The sequence below is a fragment of the Cebus imitator genome, unplaced genomic scaffold (genome assembly GCF_001604975.1).
Source record: "Cebus imitator isolate Cc_AM_T3 unplaced genomic scaffold, Cebus_imitator-1.0 Scaffold881, whole genome shotgun sequence".
NCBI lineage: Eukaryota > Metazoa > Chordata > Mammalia > Primates > Cebidae > Cebus > Cebus imitator.
In genome coordinates, this window is record NW_016108196.1 from 93,733 (window position 1) to 111,404 (window position 17,672).

Here is a 17,672-nt window from a genome sequence, read left to right on the forward strand (position 1 = left end):
GATCCAATTGTTTTTCTATGCTGTGTCCAGTCTCTGATAAGCCCCTTTAGAAATTATTCATATCTAATAATGTGTTCGTTGTTTCTATCATTTTATTTGCCTGTCTCTTTCTTATAGCTTTAATATTTTGTCTGAGTTTCTCTATCTGTTCATGCATACCTATACTTACTGTAAAATCTGTGTCCGATTGTTTCAGCTTCTCTTGATATGGTTCTGTTGACTGTTTTTCTGACGGTTTTCCTTTTACTGCTTTTTTGGTGTGTATCTCATAACTTCTCATTGAATTCTAGCCATTGTATTTAAAAAAAAAATAGAGACTGAGATAGTTTATAGTTATTTCCAGTTCATCTCATCTGATTTTATGCACATAACCTCTTCTTTCCTTACTGTGCCAAAGGTGAATTAGTTTATGTAGCCCATATCTCTTCAGGACTTTTAATTCTTTGCATCTAAGTTTACCTATTTGCTTATGACTTTAATTTTCTGATTCGTTCAAATGAAAGTAGATTTTGTAGATTAATGATATACTATTTTTAATAGTATATCATTCTTTTATATAATAGTATATCATTATAATAGTATATCATGTTCTTTTTCTGTTGTTAGAATGGAAGTGAAATTCTTTTGTGCTTTCTACATTCTTATCAAAAGTGGAATTATTTTTTCAAAAAATTCAAGTTGTTGGGCAGGTGAGGTGGCTCACGCCTGTAATCACAGCACTTTAGGAGGCTGAGGCAGGCGGATCACCTGAGGTCAAGAGTTCGAGACCAACTGGTCAACATGGCGAAACCCCATCTCTACTAAAAATACAAAAATTAACCAAGTGTGGTGGTGGGCCCCTGTAATCCCAGCTACTCAGGAGGGTGAGGCAGGAGCATCATTTGAGCCCAGGAGGCAGAGGTTGCAGTGAGCTGAGATCCAGCCTGGGTGACAGAGTGAGACTCCGTATAAAAAAAAAAAAAAAAAAATCAAGCTGTAATATGTCCCCTGTAGTAGTTCTATTGTGATGGGAACCACCTGCTGTAGGGATTCTACTTGATCTCTTTATTCAGTGTGAAAGGTTCCCTTAGGTACATCATCAGTTTCTCTTGTCTCTTTGATGGGGCTAGAGGCCAGCTGCTGAGAAATCTAAATCAGAAACATGGGAAAAGAAGGCACAGCCACAGTCTTTGCCATTGTGAGCTCTAGTGAGACCAATATGCAAGCTATCATTAGGGTGTGGAGACAGTGGGAGGAAGTGTCTCCCCTTCTCCTGTCCTCAGATGCAAAGTCTGAAATTTCCTGCCTGAGGCCTGTGGAGACGGCTGACGTGTTCAGCTCCCATGCAGGTTCATGGACCAGGGAGCTAGCAACTTCTCCCTGGGGCACATCCTTGGTCCAAACTCTGAGCTTCCTCCAGGAAGTCCCCAGACACTGAGGCCAGAGAAGAAAAATGCCCTGGGAGAATCTTTCAAGGCCTGAATCACATTTTCCTAGCCCACCCAACTCCCGCAGGCCAGAAGCAGGCAGCATGGCAGGTTCATCCAAATCATCATCTTCCCAGAACTCTTCTAGGACCTTAATAGTCTGTTTCATTATTTCTAAAATCCTTTTTTTTTTTAACACGGTTGTATATCAATCCTTCCTATGAATCACATAGCATTCATTATAATAGTATATCATATCCATGCCATTATCTCCTTGCATGTAAGCACTCTGAGGAGAGTGGTGTTTTAATTCTGTGCTGTCTTTCTGCAATAATCTGATATACTTATTTAAATAACATTAAATGATATTAACAGTGTACTGTGTTTCTAGACTGGAATATAACCACACTTAGAGAGAAACCTGTAATATTCTTATTCTCTTTGTAGCATCAGACGTGTGCAGTGAGCAAAGACTTCAAATGCCATGTCCCTGGAGCACTCCTTGTTTACATTCATATTAAGTCCCTGGGAACACAAGGAATTTATTTAGCACTGTGAGAGTTGTCTGCTTCTGTGGTTGTTCTACTGTGATTTCTTTGAATAATTTATCAGCTACTTAACACTCATCAAATTTGGCTTTTTATGTAGAAACTATCTGTAAGCTCTGTTAGTTTTTATCTCAGAGTCTGAAATACTGTCATTTTAAATAAATGCTTTCTCTCTAAAAAAAAATTTTAATGTTGAAGGAAAGAAAGAAAAGCCTGGTATACCCTGTGATCAGTGTGAAGTGTCTGGTACCTCTCTTTTTGAGTCTGGGTGTCCTTGAACTCACTGTCTTCCCATATTTACTCAGGTTCACATCATTGCTCCTCTTTTTCTGTCTCAGGTGCTGGGGTTCCCCAGTTCCAGCCAATTGCCCTAAATGGTCGAATCCAAGTTCTCAGCAATGGGTCGTTGCTGATCAAGCATGTTGTGGAAGAAGACAGTGGCTACTACCTCTGCAAGGTCAGCAACGATGTGGGCGCAGACGTCAGCAAGTCCATGTACCTCACAGTTAAAAGTAAGAGAGAAGAAATGCTTCATTTTACCTAGTTTGAATACATAGGTCTTTGGGGGCTTTCATTTTCAACTGTCTCCATACTCACCTCTTTAAAATCAAAACAAAAGAGGACCATTGGTGTGGTATAGCTGGGTTTAACGTTTTGCTATTATGGTAACATGGCTGAAGAGAATGATAAAAGTCCAGCCAATTGTTGACAGCATGCCCAGGGCCCCTTGTGTTGGGGGCATGAGCCACAGTCTTCTCTCCACATCCTTCTCTCACATCCATTGGTATGGGCTCTGGGCAACCTGGCAGATGAGTAGGTGTTTGTCTTTAGCACCCACCTTGCCACCCTGTTGATTTTCCTGTGGAAAACTCCCATACATGGTCTCAGATGTGTTCTTTACAAAGCCTTTGGTCATGCATTTTATAATTTGCAAGCTGGCTTGTCCATGGATTTCCTTTTTAAAATAATTATAAAATCAAGTGGCTAGAAGCATCATTACCAAAAACAAATAACTACAAGACAGAAATGTGTTGTGCTAGGCTTAATGTTGGCGCTGCTGGCCCAATTTATAGGAAAAGGTGCCTTATAATGAAATTATTTTCATACAATTGGTAACTGGCAACCAAGGAAAGGATGTAAAGTGATCCAACTTCTACTGAGTCGTGCTTATTAATGAGTTATAGTGCATCTAGTTTACAGTGAATGGCTTAGGCCTATTTGTATAATTTTCTATTGAATGAATTGTGATTTCTTCTTGATTACAAGGCTTTATTCAGACTCCCCTCTCACTTTTCTTTTTCGCATAAGGAAGCATTTATTTGAAGTTTAACATGAAATCCACATGAGTCATAACACAGATAGCAAAGGACAAAGTAAAAACAAAGAAAACTAATTGGCTGCTATATATAGTTGGACACAATTGTGTCTTGTACACTAGAAAGTCTTTCACAAAATAATCATCTTAGATCAACAGAAGACCAATCTTCAATGTCGTCCTGCAAGATGGCTGACTTTAACATCTCCTCCTCTTTTCTCAATGTTCTCCTTTAGTATGGCTGGTAATTGTTTTGGGGATTGCCACCCCCTCGAGATGCCTTGCCGTAAGTGCTCTGTTGGCCACTGTATCCCTGTCCGTATCCATAGTTCCCATAGTTATACTCAGTGTAATCATATCCACCATAGCCACTATAGTTTTGATCACCTCCATAGGCACTATGGTTTTTTCCATATCCTTGATCATGACAGTTATTAAATACCTGGTTCGGTGACCTCGGCCACCACACCTCTTACCACCTCGTCCACCAGCTGCAGCACCACTTCCACATTTTTGTTGTTGCTGTTGCTGCCTATATCCTCTTTGGGTTGTGCAACTTTGATTTCACATTTCCCAGAACCAATTTGATGGTATCTGGTTTCTAACAGTTTTTTTACTGTCTCTTCCTAGGTATATGTGGTAAAACAAAATCCTCTTCTTTCATTTGTTTTTGTATCCATGGGCAGTTCAAAGTTTTCAATCTCTCCAAAGGCTCCAAAATATTCTTTAATATGTTCTTCAGAAGTCTCCTGGCTCAGTCCACCCACAAAAACCTTTTTGGGGGGTTCTTTCCCTTTTAAAGCTTTGGCCCTTTTGGGGATCTATCAATTTGCCATCCAGTTTGTGTTCTTTCAGCTCCAAAACCTTATCAACACTAGCAGCATCTTTGAAAAGCACAAAGCCAAATCTTTCACTTTTTTTTTTTTTTTTTAAGGCAGAGGCTCACTCTGTTGCCCAGGCTGGAGTGCAGTCGTGCCTTCAAAGCTCACTGCACCCTCAAACTCCTGAGCTCAATGGATTCTCCCACCTCTGCTTTCTTAGTAGCTAAGACTACCAGTGTCTGCCACTGAGCCCAACTATTTTTTTTTTTATTTTTTGTAAACATGAGGGTCTCACTTTATTGCCCAGGCTGGTCTGAAACTCGTTTCCTCAAGCGATCAGCCCCTCTTGGCCTCCCAAAGCACCGGGATTACAGGCATGAGCCACCATGCCTGGCCCTTGAATTTCCTTTTTTCTTTTTTAACTTTAATTCTGCTATGCATAGTTTGGAAAAGTGTCTACCATAAGATTTATTAGAAGGATGGGATTTAAAAGTAACATTCACTGGGGTGTATATATTTGTGTGTGTTTGATACTGAAAGGCTAGCTAAACGGACAAATACCCATTGTAACTCACTAAGAGTTTATTTTAGTTATTCTATTTCCAACAGAATAACAAAACATCTAAGTGTTTATTTATTAAACTTTTATATTGTGAAATGGATTATAATTCTGAAATGGCATTGTTTTGAAATGTATTTTGCATATACTCAATACCAAGTTTTCAACTTTTAAATCAGGTACTCTGGAGGAACTGATTTGCAAGAAATTGATAACAAATTGTGGTATGCTTTTAATCCAGAGGTGAAATGCTAATTTTTTAAAGTTATAAATTGATGAAATAGTATGGAAACCCAAAATCTGAGGAGCAATATTGACCAGAGTTGTTCCATCTCTTGCTAATGGAAAAAGTGTATTTTGCAGTTATTTTAATAGATTTTAAATGTATAAGACAATTTTCTAGTCCATAAACACATATCTTGGATCTAATATATATGAGACCTTATGAAGGCTGGAAGTACAATCAACCATGGATCTTACCCTCATGAATGACAGGCCTCATGTTTTGGAAGGGGAGATAAAAGGAAAAAGATAGAGGCCACTGATTATAATGCAGGGTGAAGAGTCACATGGATCACATCTGTGACTTTCAGAAGAGGACGGAAATGTTGGCTTCAGGGAATTAAGGAAAGCTTCATGGAAAATAGGCTTAAAGGGTAGAAGATGTCCCCATGTGCCCTCTCTCCAGATCTCTGCACTCTGTGGTAATTGTGCAGCATCGGGAAGGACTAAGGGGATGAGCTGGCCCCTGCCCTCTGGGAGTCTTTGCTCTCTGGGGATAATTGGGTGTGTATATGTCCAATTCCTGTCTGGCAGAATACACAACTGGTGGAACAGAGCCCAGAACACCAGGGTGCACAGAAGAGGGTGTGATTTGCTTCTGTTTGTAGAATCAGTGACCATGTGCAAGGAACTGAAGGTCTGTGTCCCTTCAAAGTCCATATTTTGAAATCTTACCCCCAATGTGATGATATTAGAAGCTGAGGCCTTTGAGAAGTGATTGTGTCACAAGCAGGGGGCCCTCAGGGATGGAATTAGTGTCCTTATAGAAGGGACCCTAGAGAGCTCTCCTGCTCTCTCTTTCTGCCTCACGAGGATACACGAGCAGGTGGCAGCCTGGAAGAGGATACTAGAACCTGCCCCTGTTGGCAGCCCGATCTCAGACTTCCAGCCTTAGAATAGTGAGAAATACATTTCCGTTATTGATAAGCCCCAGTTTGTGTGGCACTTTGTTACAGAAGCACCAGTTGACTAAGAAACTACAGAATGAAAAGATGCAGCATCTGAGTTCAGTCTTAAAGACACACAAGACTTCAAAGGGCAGGACTGTTGAGGCTAGAGAGGGTGTTCTAGGGAGAGGAGGCAGAGAAAGCAGACACAAGAAACTGAAAGACGCCAGGCAAGAGTAACTCTCCATTTGAATGTTCTGACATACATGGAGGAGATGGGAGAGGAGAACATTTAAAGTGAGCGTACTTGAAAGAGAGATGACAGAGTTGGCCAAATTTTAGATTCTTAAACTAATAGAAACTAGCCATGGAGAGGTGGATTTAAATAAGTTAAATGCACCTCTCCATGACTGTTTGTCTGAGCCTATGCAATATAAGAACTATGCCATCTTCATAGAGTTAGCATGAAAATGAAACAAGATAACGCATGTGAAAACACGTTGTAAGATATAAGATACTTTAAATAAGTGTTCTAATACATACATAGAGTAAGTGATTCTTTGGATGGAAAGAAAGAGAAAACATATATTGATGGTGCTGTGCATAGGCGCATTTCCAGAAAGTGATTCTGAAAAAAAAATATTAAAAGGCCACAGCCTGGGAAACGGGAAGAAAAAAGGACTTCCATGGCCCATGGGGAAGTATTTTCATTCTTGTGTAATACTCACCCAAAGCTCAGCCCTGGAGTAGTGTCTTTAGAAACTCCAATGGCCAATGTCTTTTTACTAACCCTGGTTGTTTAAGAAAAGTCAGTAAAATGTTTGAGGATCTCAAACTGAAAAAAATAGATATAAAGGAGAGTTTAATGGTCTAAATAAACACATTAAGTACTCTTCCCTTTCTATAAGTCATTTTTTTTAAAAATGGGCTGCAAATATTTCTAAATTCAATAGGGGAGGCCTTGTTGTCTAATCAGATGATGTCAGGAAATTAAGACAGCTGCTCCTGCAGGAAGTCTGGACTCCCAGGATGGCGGGTGCTGGCTGTAAACATAATTTAAAGACCCCAACTCTCATGATGGGACCTGCTTCTTGGGGCTCACTGTGGGATCCTGGGAACCTGCATGGATGAGTCTCCTATATGAGAAGTTTTCTTACTGCTTTCAAGAAACATCACTCCAAAAATAAAGCCTTTTAACAATAAACACCCACCACACACACACACATAAACACACACACACATACACACACACACACACACACACTTCTTTTTGTTGTTGAATCAAGCATAAGGAGGCCACAAGCAAAGAGGAAAGCAGGCAAGCATGTATGGAATTGCCATGGAAGGCAATCCACGGGACAGAAGGTTACTGCATGAGAATCTTTCCAGCTCCATTGGGGTTCCTGCCTCTGAGTCTACACTGTCATGGCAATTCCGGTTTATGTTTTACTCAAAAGCATTATCATGTGAGATAACAATTAGGAGCCTTGGCAGAAAAGGCAGAGGGAGTAGGCTCTGCTTGCAGTCAAATTTGGCCTTTTATGACGACATCCTACCCTATGCTCCAGACAGATCAGGGGCTGCAGACACTATGCCACACATGTGCCTATTCCCCCAACCAGAGACTGCTTGGCACCCAGGGAATGCCTTTATGCAAAAAAAAAAAAAAGAAAGAAAAGAAAAGAAGGAAGGAAGGAAGGAAGGAAGGAAGGAAGGAAGGAAGGAAGGAAGGAAGGAAAGAAAGAAGGAAAGAAAGAAAAGAAAAGAAAGAGGGGAAAAGAAAGAAAGAAAAAGAAAAAAAAAAAAGAAAAGCTCTGTCAATCGTGGAAAATAATGAGACAAGGAGACAAGTCTCGATCATTTTCCAATATTTATTTGCCAAAGTTAAGGACTCACCCTGGAGATAGGTCTATTCTTTTCCCAGAGGATGACTTTGAGGGGTCCAAATTTGAAAGGGAGAGGGTGGGATATTGAGAAGCACACAGTTTTCACATAAACAAAAGAGGTAGAGGAAAAATGTGGGAAATGTGCATTTCACATAAGATAACACAGACAGAAAGAGGGGTAGGGGAACAATCAGTTACATATGTATGTCTGGTGGACAGGGTGACTGAACCTGTAAAGATAAGCTATCAATTTGCATTGCCATAGTGAAGTTTTAACAACTCACCAGGAATTTCCTTGTGAGCAAAATATTAGGGAGGCATGTAGCTTTTCATCTTGCAGTAGCCATCTTACTTAGGAACTAAAAGATGGAGGCAGGCTTGCGTGACCCAGTTCCCATCTTGACTTTTCTCTTTGGCTAGATGAGTTTGGGGGGGTCCCAAAGTTTAATTTCCTTTCACAGCTCCAAAAACCACGGAATCTCTTAAGTGGATAGCCATCCCTAAGGTTTGCCTCAGGTGCCCAAATTATATCCTCCCCACTACCAACTTTCTCCCACTGGCTGATCCGAAGCCTCGTGTTTCCAGGAACACTGGTTTCAGTGTGAACCTGTGACCCACGGTGAACAAGCAGCTCTTCTTTGGTGGGCTGCTCTGCATAGGTCCTTTCTGATCCCTGCACACAGCACAACAGACCACCGCTTATCAATCAGGGGCAGGCGCTTCTCTGGAGAGTCAGTTACTCTTGGAATCTAATAAACAGCTCCTACAGTCAACCCGTGGGGCTCCAGTCCAGCCTAGGTAATGTGGTCTCCCTACTCCATGCTGAATCCAGGCAGGTCTGTGGGTTATGATGCCCAGCAGATCTCTCACTGTCAGAATGCAAGTGCATGTGCCAACTCACTCAGCTCTGATCTGATGGTCCGCAGGGTCTTGGCTATTTCTGGGCAGATCTCCATATTGTGATTTGACCCCAAGCTGCTCTCAAACCCTGTCATTGCCAGGGCAGATATGTTGGGTTTGACATATAATAACCCATCTCCTTTCCTGTCAAAAGAATCTGTATCTATGCCTGGATAATCCAGTCAACGTTTTTTACTTTCTGCCCTCACCCACTGCCATAAGGACCCACAAATCTTTAACCCCTAGTGAGCTAAATAGAAATCTCCAGTCCCTGTAGCATTGCTCTGAGATACTTCTTGGAGGAGGAAGCACCCCAAGCCCAAGCTGCCCCACAAGGTGAAGCTTTGGCTACCTTGAATCAACCCCATATGTTTTCCAGGCTCCTTATGATCACTCAGACAGGGCATTGATCCAATCACCTCCCAGCAGGCCCCTCCTCCAGCACTGGAATTACAATCAAACATGAGATTTGGGTAGGAACACACCAAACCATATCAATCATCATTTCTGAATGATAGTGTAAGGCCTTCCCAGACATGACAAGTTAGTGCCTGAAATAGAATATGAGCTGTCCCAGATTTAAAATCTCCCAGCTTACACATTTTACTAAATTCATAGTCACCAGCCCTCTAGCACCACCCCCAACAATTCATCCTGCACATATGCAATACTCATATCCCTCCTGCTTCCCTCTCAAGTCCAGATGCCAGATATGTCTGCCACTTTGCTGGGAGTTTTTCCAAGGAAGGGGTCTCCCGCAGAAGCTTCAGAGGGACTGCAGTTGTGCCAGTGCTTTGATTTTGCACTACTGCCCCCCAGAACTGCTTGAGAACAAATTTCTGGAGGCAGAAGCAGAAAATGGGAGGAATCTGGGAAAAGTAAGTGTGGTGGACGGGACGTCACTCAGTGAAGGAAGCCCCTCAGCAGCTGCCACGCCCTTTGTAGGGTGTCCTGAGCTCCAAGCAAACATAGACATTTCACTTCCCAAGTCAGCCTGAAATTCCACCAGCTAAAGATTCTCTGGGGTAAACAAGGAATTTGTAAAACACTAGGGTTAATATAGCAGATGCAATTTGTTCCCTGCTCCAATTTCAATTTCCCTTCTTTCTCTGTGCTAAAAGTTGTATTATTTCCCATCCACCCCCTAGATTTATATGTTGAATACCTAACCTCCAGTACCTTAGAATGTGACCATATTTGGATATAGCGTTCTTATACCTTGCAGATATAATTAGTTAAGATGAGGTTCTACTGAAGTAGGCCGAATCCCTCATCCAATATGACTGGTGTCCTTATAAAAAGAAGGGAATCTGGATGCAGACACAGATGGTGAACACGTGGGTGGGCAGAGACAGAGACAGAGATTGGAGTTATGCCGCTACAGGCTAAGAGACACTGGGCAAGGTAAGGAAGAGGTCTCCCATAGAAGCTTCAAAGGGATTCCAGCCTTGCCTGAACTTTCACGTTGAATGTATGGCTCCCAGAAAGGTGTGAGAATCAATTGCTGTTGTTTAAGTCCCCAAGTTTGTGGAACTTCATTACAGCAGGCCCAGGACACTGTACACTCAGTGACAACAGAACTCTTTTGTAGTCTTGTGTTGGAGGGAAGCCTTCCACAAGCCAGATCACCTGCCTAAGCAGGAGAGTCCAAATCCATCAAAGCCACCGGGTATGAGCCCTGGCCAGAACCCATCAAAGGCAGCAGCTCCCTTTGATTTAATGATGGTCAGATGACCAGGATTTGAGCAATGAAATGTAAAAACAGATCTTCCTAGGAGTTTCTGGAAAAGATTTCCGTATTCTTAATATGGGACTCTGCAAGAGAGGTTTGTCTCATTTAATTCTTGACCCCATAATGCCTGGCAGTACATGAGATGACCTGGGACTTTATTGCTTTTGCTGTCTAGGCCAAAAAGCATCAGGGTTTTCACATTTGCAGTTGGAGGCATCCAAACTAATCTGGTAAGGAGACAGCAGCATCACCAATTCATGGAGTGCAATTCAGCCACAGTGCTCCCCTCGGTAATCATGCTGAAATAAACAGCTCTGAAAGAATAAGGAATTTTATCTGGATTGAAAAGCTGTAGGAATTTGCAGCTCACGCTTCAGGCTGGGATAGAGCAGCTCCATGGGAGGACAGTTAAGGTGGACGGCAGTACTCGGACCTGGCCACATCTGGTGGCTCGGAGCCGGGAGGTCATTACCTGGTTAGGGAGAAGGATAAAACTTTTAAAAAATTACTGGAGCCAGCAAAAATCTTATTTTTCCCTTTTACTGTTCTCCCCCTCCTCCTTCTGCCTCTCCTCCTCTTCATCCTTCTGTTTTGAGGCTCCCTTCTATCAGGCAACTAAAACTTATTTTTTCTACTTTGGGGTAATTTAAGCTATTTCAATGTTTTTCCATTGATTTAAGGTCCTCCCTGTACCTTGGCCTTCCCCTGTGGCCAGAGGCATGAATGTTCTGCACTCTTGGTCAGCCATTATCCTCCACACTGGCCTCTGCTGAGACGTCTGCCCTCCCATTTAGTCCTTGGCTGTGGGGTCACTGCTTAGCTCCCTTGGAGTCTCCTCCTGTCTTTTGGCTGCCCCTGGCCAGAGCCACCCATTTGCCCATCAGCAGAGTTCACTGAGCACCCCCTATTGTCAAGAATTGTTCTACACCCTGCACACTCTGAACAAGACCAAGTATTAGTTCACCATCATGCAGCATGTATTCCCTTGAGAAGAAAGACATGCAGATGGGTATATAACATAACGCCTGGCAAAGGATAGAGTGATATAAGAAATCAAGGAGGGCCGGGCGCGGTGGCTCATGCCTGTAATCCCAGCACTTTAGGAGGCCAAGGCGGGTGGATCATGAGGTCAAGAGCTCGAGACCATCCTGGTCAACATGGTGAAACCCCGTCTCTACTAAAAATACAAAAATTAGCTGGGCATGGTGGTGCGTGCCTGTAATCCCAGCTACTCAGGAGGCTGAGGCAGGAGAATTGCCTGAACCCAGGAGGCGGAGATTGCGGTGAGCCGAGATCGCGCCATTGCACTCCAGCCTGGGTAACGAGCGAAACACTGTCTCAAAAAAAAAAAAAAAAAAAAAGAAAGAAAGAAATCAAGGTGTGCATACGTCTTGGAGAAAGCATTCCAGGCAAATGGAATAGCAAGGGCGAAGGCTGAAGGGAGAAATTGGTTATGTCTATGGTTAAGCAAGAACCCTATTTGCTTAGAATGTATATATGTGTGTATGTGTGTTTGTGTATATTTGTGCATGTGCATGTGCATACGTTTGTATGTATACACATACAGTATACATAGACACATATAATCCAAATTTTTTTTTTTTTTGAGAAGGAGTTTCATGTTGCTTAGCCTGGAGTGCAATGGCGCGATCTCAGCTCACTGCAGCATCTGCCTCCCAGGTTCAAGTGATTCTCCTGCCTCAGCCTCCCAAGTAGCTGGGATTACAGGTGCCCGCCACCATGCCTGGCTAATTTCTGTATTTTTAGTAGAGATGAGGTTTCACCATGTTGGCCAGGCTGGTCTCGAACTCCTGACCTCAAGTGATCTGCCTGCCTTGGCCTCCCAAAGTGTTGGGATTACAGGCATAAGCTTTCCTTTGTGTTACAAGTGTTCATCTTTGTGTTACAATTGCCTACAGTATTTGGTACGTAGATGCTGTACAGGCTTGTAGCCTAGGAACTATAGGCTGTACCATAGAGCCTCAGTGTATAGCAAGCTATCCCATGTTTGTGTAAGTACCCTCTATGATGTTCACACAAGGACGAAATTGCCTAACAACATACTTCTTAGAATGCATTCCTGTCATTGAGGCATAACCGTATGTGGAAAGGTTAGTCTATCCAAACTCTTTGCCATTACAGCAAGTGTGAAACATTTCATTCTACTTTATAGTGTTTGATCTACAGGTTAAAAATTGTTATGTAGCTAAACATAACAGCTTTTTCATAACATGCACACAAAATAATTATGTCTCCCAAGAGTGCAAATATTCTATATTTGTCATTTAACTCTTTAACGCTTATGGAATTTATTGTGATAGAAATTATGAGTAGGAACCAATATGTTTGCCAAATTATGAGCAGGAGCTAATATCTTTAAATGGTTAGTCTGTTGTTCTAGCATAATTTGTTGAACAGCCCATCCAGTCTTTATTTTTTGAAAGGTCAATTTTGTTTTAGGGTGAGATATTTTAGAAGATGGATGCTAAAGTAAAACTTGGTTAGTTCTGCCAAATATTAGCTGTGTACCATGGGCAATTCACTTAATCTCTCTGTGCCTTTGATTTTTTAATTCTCAAATTACCTCAGAGTACTGTTACAGGGCTTAAATGAATAAATGTAGAAATACAAATTTCCTGGGACGCAGGAATGAAGTTGGGTCCCTCCTCATGCTATTTACAAATATTAACCAAAAACAAATTGTATACCTAAATTTGAGCTAAAACTATAGAACCTTTAGAATAAGATATTGGAGGAAATCTTTGTACCTGTGAGTTAGGCAGTGGTTTCCTTGCTATGACACCAAAGACATATGCTACAAAGGGGAAAATACATGATTTGGACTTAGTAAAAATATTAAAGCATTCTGTGGATCAAGAAAATGAAAGGACAATCTGGAGAATGGGAGAAAATATTTGTAAATCACATATCTGATAGGGAACATATATCCAGAACCTCTTACAACCCACCAGTGAAAAAACAAGCAACACAGTTTAAAAAATGGACAAAGGATTTGGAAAGACATTTATCTAAAGAAGATATCTCAGTGGTGAAAGATGCTCAACATCATTAGTCATAAGGAAACTACAAATCAAAACCACAATAAGACACCACTTCACACTCACTAGGATGGCTAAAATAGTTTTAAAAACACAACCATTATTGAAAAGGTTATGGAGAAATTGGGACCCTCATACCTTGCAGATTGGAATAGAAAATGTGGCAGCCACTTGAACAGCAATTTGACCATTTCTCAAAAAGTTAAACATAGAGTTGCCATATGACCCAGAAATTATACTCTTAGGCACATACTTAAGACAAATTTGTCCACACAGAAACGTGTACATGAATATTTATAGGTACATTATCCATAATTGCTAAAAAGTGGAAATGACCCAAATGCCCATCAGCTAGTGAATGGATAACAGAATGTGATATGTCCTTTAATGGAATATTATTCAGTCATGCAAATAAATGCAGTAATGATACATGCTACAACACAGATGAACCTTGAAAACATTCTGCTAAGTGAAAAAAGCTATGTACAAATGACCATGTATTATTTGATTCAATTTATATGAAATGCCCCAAATAGGAAAATTCATAGAAAGTAGATTAGTGTTTGCCAGGGACTGGGAGGAGGGACAATGATAGCCATTGCCAATGACCATTGAGATATCTTCTTAGATAAATCTCTTTCCAAATCCTTTGTCCATTTTTTAAACTGGGTTATTTGTTTTTTCATTGTTGAGTTCTAAGAGTTTTGGATGTAAGTTCCCTATCAGATAGGTGATTTACAAATATTTTCTCCCATTCTCCAGATTGGCCTTTCATTTTCTGATGCACAGAATGCTTTAATATTTACAAAGCCCAATAAGTATAAGGTTCCATTTGGGGTGATCAAAATGTTCTGGAGTTAGATATTGGTAATAGTCATACAACTCTGTGAATATACTGAAAACCACTGAGCTCTAGTAAGCATAAGAACACAAATTTTCTCTTGTAAATGTGTTTAAGTTCTTTGTAGATCCTGGATTAGCCCTTTGTCAGATGAATAGATTGCAAATATTTTCTCCCACTCTGTAGGCTGCCATTTCACTCTGATGATAGTTTCTTTTGCTATGCAGGAGCTCTTTGGTTTAATTAGGTCCCATTTGTCCATTCTGGCTTTTGTTGCCATTGCTTTTGGTGTTCTAGTCATGAAGCCTTTGCCCATGCCTATGTCCTTAATGGTATTGCCTAGGTTTTCTTCTAGGGTTTTTATGGTTTTAGGTCTTACGTTTAAGTCTTTAATCCATTTTGACCTAAACACCACATGTTCTCACTCATAAATGGGAGTTGAACAATGAGAACACATGGACACAAGTAGGGGAACATCACACAATGGGGTCTGTCAGGGGTGGGGGGGGCTAGGGGAGGGATAGCATTAGGAGAAATATCTAATGTATATGGTGGGTTGATGGGTGCAGCAAACCATCTTAGTACATGTATACCTATGTAACAAACCTGTATGTTCTCCACATGTATACCAGAACTTGAAGTATAATTTTAAAAAACACAAATTTTATGCTATGTGAATTATACTTACATAAAGCTGTTACAAAAAAGTAATCCCAGAATGTTTAGCAACTTCTAAGGGGATTGTGTGACAGTTGTTAACAGTTTGAACTTTGAAGTCAGATAATCTGGTTTCAAATCCCAGGTCCACTGCTTCTTAGTTATGTAAACTTGGGCAATGTTTTTGAGCTCTTCTGAGTTTCATGTTCCTCAACTGCAAAATGGAGTTATGAGGGTTAAATGATAGGATATTTTGACAGCAGAGTGCCTTGCCAAAGAATAAATTAAAGGTTTTAATCAGTAGATGCTTCACATCCCAAATGCTCGTGTATACATTCGCATTGATTTTTTTAGTGTTCAAACAAGCATCAGGTGATTTAAATAAATCGTATCTTCATAATATGTTAACATTATGAAAAGGAAAGATCTGCCTCTCCCTCCAACCCTCCACTTGTAACCTTTCCCCTTACCGGCTACTTGTTTTTTTATTTTTTTATTTTTTCTGTTTCAATAACTTTAGGAATACAAGTGGCTTTTGTGACATAGATGAATTGCATAGTGGTAAAGTCCAAGATTTTGATGGACCCGTCATCTGAGTAGCGTGCATTGTACTTAATATGTAGTTTTCTATTCCCACACCTCCCTCCCACTCTTCCCACTTCTGAGTATCCTGTGTCCATTATAGCACTCTGTATGCCTTTGTGTGCCCAAAGCTTAGTTCCCACTTATAAATGAGAACATGCATTATTTGATTTTTCAATTCCTGAATTACTTCAGGAATTATGAAGTAAGTTAGAATAATGTTGCTTAGAATAATGCTGCTGCCAAAGACATTATTTCATTATTTCTATGGCTCAATAGTACTCCATGGTGTGTGTGTGTGTGTGTGTGTGTGTGTGTGTGCGCGCGCATATATATATATATATATATATAATCTTCATTCATCAGTTGATGGACACTTAGGTTGATTCCATATCCTTGCAATTGTGAATTGTGCTGTGATAAACATAGACATGTGGATATCTTTTTAATATAATGACTTCCTTTCCTTTGGATAGATACCCAGTAGTGGAATTGCTGGATTAAAAGTAGATCTATTTTTAGTTATTTGAGAAACCTCCATACTGTTTTCCACAGAGATTGTGCTAATTTATATTCCCATAAGCAGTGTATAAGTGTTCCTTTTTCAATACATCGATGCCAACATCTATTGCTTTTTAACTTTTCAATAATAGCCATTCTGGCTAGGGTAAGGTTGTATCTCATTATGGTTTTAATTGGCATTTCCCTAATGATTAGTGATGTTGAGCAGTGTTTCACATGTTTCTTGGCCATTTGTATATCTTCTTTTGAAAATTATTCATTCAGATTCTTTGTCCACATTTAATGGGATTATTTGGGATTTTTTGCTGATTTGTTTGAGTTCGTAGGTTCCAAATAATGGTACTTTGTTGGATGCAAAATTTTCAAATATTTACTTCTATTCTGTGGATTGTCTTTTTACTTTGATGATTATTTATTTTGCTGTGTAGAAGCTTTTTAATTTGGTCCCATGTATTTACTTTTGTCTTTGTTGCATTTCCATCTGGGGTTCTAGACCCAATTCTTTGCACCAAAAGAGTTTTTCCTAGGTTTTCTTCTAGAATTTTTATGGTTTCATGTTTTAGATTTAAGTCTGTAATCCACCTTGAGTTAATTTTTGTATATGGTAAGAGACAGGAATCCAGTTTCATTCTTCTATATCTGGCTATTCAATTTTCCCAGCACTGTTTATTGAATAAGTTGTACTTTCCCTAATTTATGTTTTTGTATGCTTTGTCAAAGATCAGTCAGTTATAAATATTTGGCTTTATTTCTGGGTTCTCCATTCTGTTCCATTAGTCTATGCATCTACTTTTTTGTCATTACAATATTGTTTTAGTTACTATAGCCTTGTAAGTATTATTTGAAGTTGGATAATGTGATTCTAAGAATAAATCTTTTTGCTTAGTATTCCTTTGGCTATTCTAGCTCTTTTTTGGTTCCCTATGAATTTTGTGATTCTTTTTAATTTTGTGAAGAATGATGTTGGTGTTTTGATAGGAATTGCACTGAATCTGCAGATTGCTGGACATTATGGTTATTTCCACAATGCTGATTCTTTCAATCTATGAACATAGGATGTATTTCCATTTGTTTGTGTCATCTACAATTTCTTTCAGCAAGTGTTTTGTAGTTCTCCTTATAGAGATCTTTCACCTACTTGGTAAAGTATATTTACCAAGTGTCTTAAAAATAAAGTGTTAGATGGCAATCATTAAAAAATCTGGAGACAACAGATGCTGGAGAGGATGTGGAGAAATAGGAACACTTTTACACTGTTGGAGGGAGTGTAAATTAGTTCAACCATTGTGGAAGACAGTGTGGCGATTCCTCAAGGACCTAGAAATAGAAATTCCATTTGACCCAGCAATCCCATTACTGGGTATATAACCAAAGGATTACAAATCATTCTACTATAAAGACACATGCACACGAACATTCATTGCAGCACTGTTTACAATAGCAAAGACCTGGAACCAACCCAAATGCCCATCAATGATAGACTGGACAAGGAAAATGTGGCACATATACACCATAGAATACAATGCAGCCATAAAAAACAACGAGTTTGTGTCCATTGTAGAGACATGGATGAACCTGGAAACCATCATTCTCAGCAAACAAACACAAAAACAGAAAATCAAACACTGCATGTTCTCACTCATAGGCGGGTGTTGAACAATGAGAACACATGGAC

General features: G+C 40.2%; 1 protein-coding gene and 1 pseudogene across 1 annotated transcript in view; one reads left to right on the forward strand and one right to left on the reverse strand.

The window, feature by feature from the left end:
* LOC108298073 (Down syndrome cell adhesion molecule-like) overlaps positions 1 to 17,672 on the forward strand; it is a 210,908-nt gene that overhangs the window by 66,781 nt on the left and 126,455 nt on the right. Inside the window, exon 8 of the mRNA XM_017520774.2 lies at positions 2,293 to 2,466. Coding sequence (XP_017376263.2) covers positions 2,293 to 2,466 — 174 coding nt within the window. The remainder of the gene's footprint in view (positions 1 to 2,292; positions 2,467 to 17,672) is intronic.
* LOC108298072 overlaps positions 3,489 to 17,672 on the reverse strand; it is a 45,548-nt pseudogene continuing 31,364 nt past the window's right edge.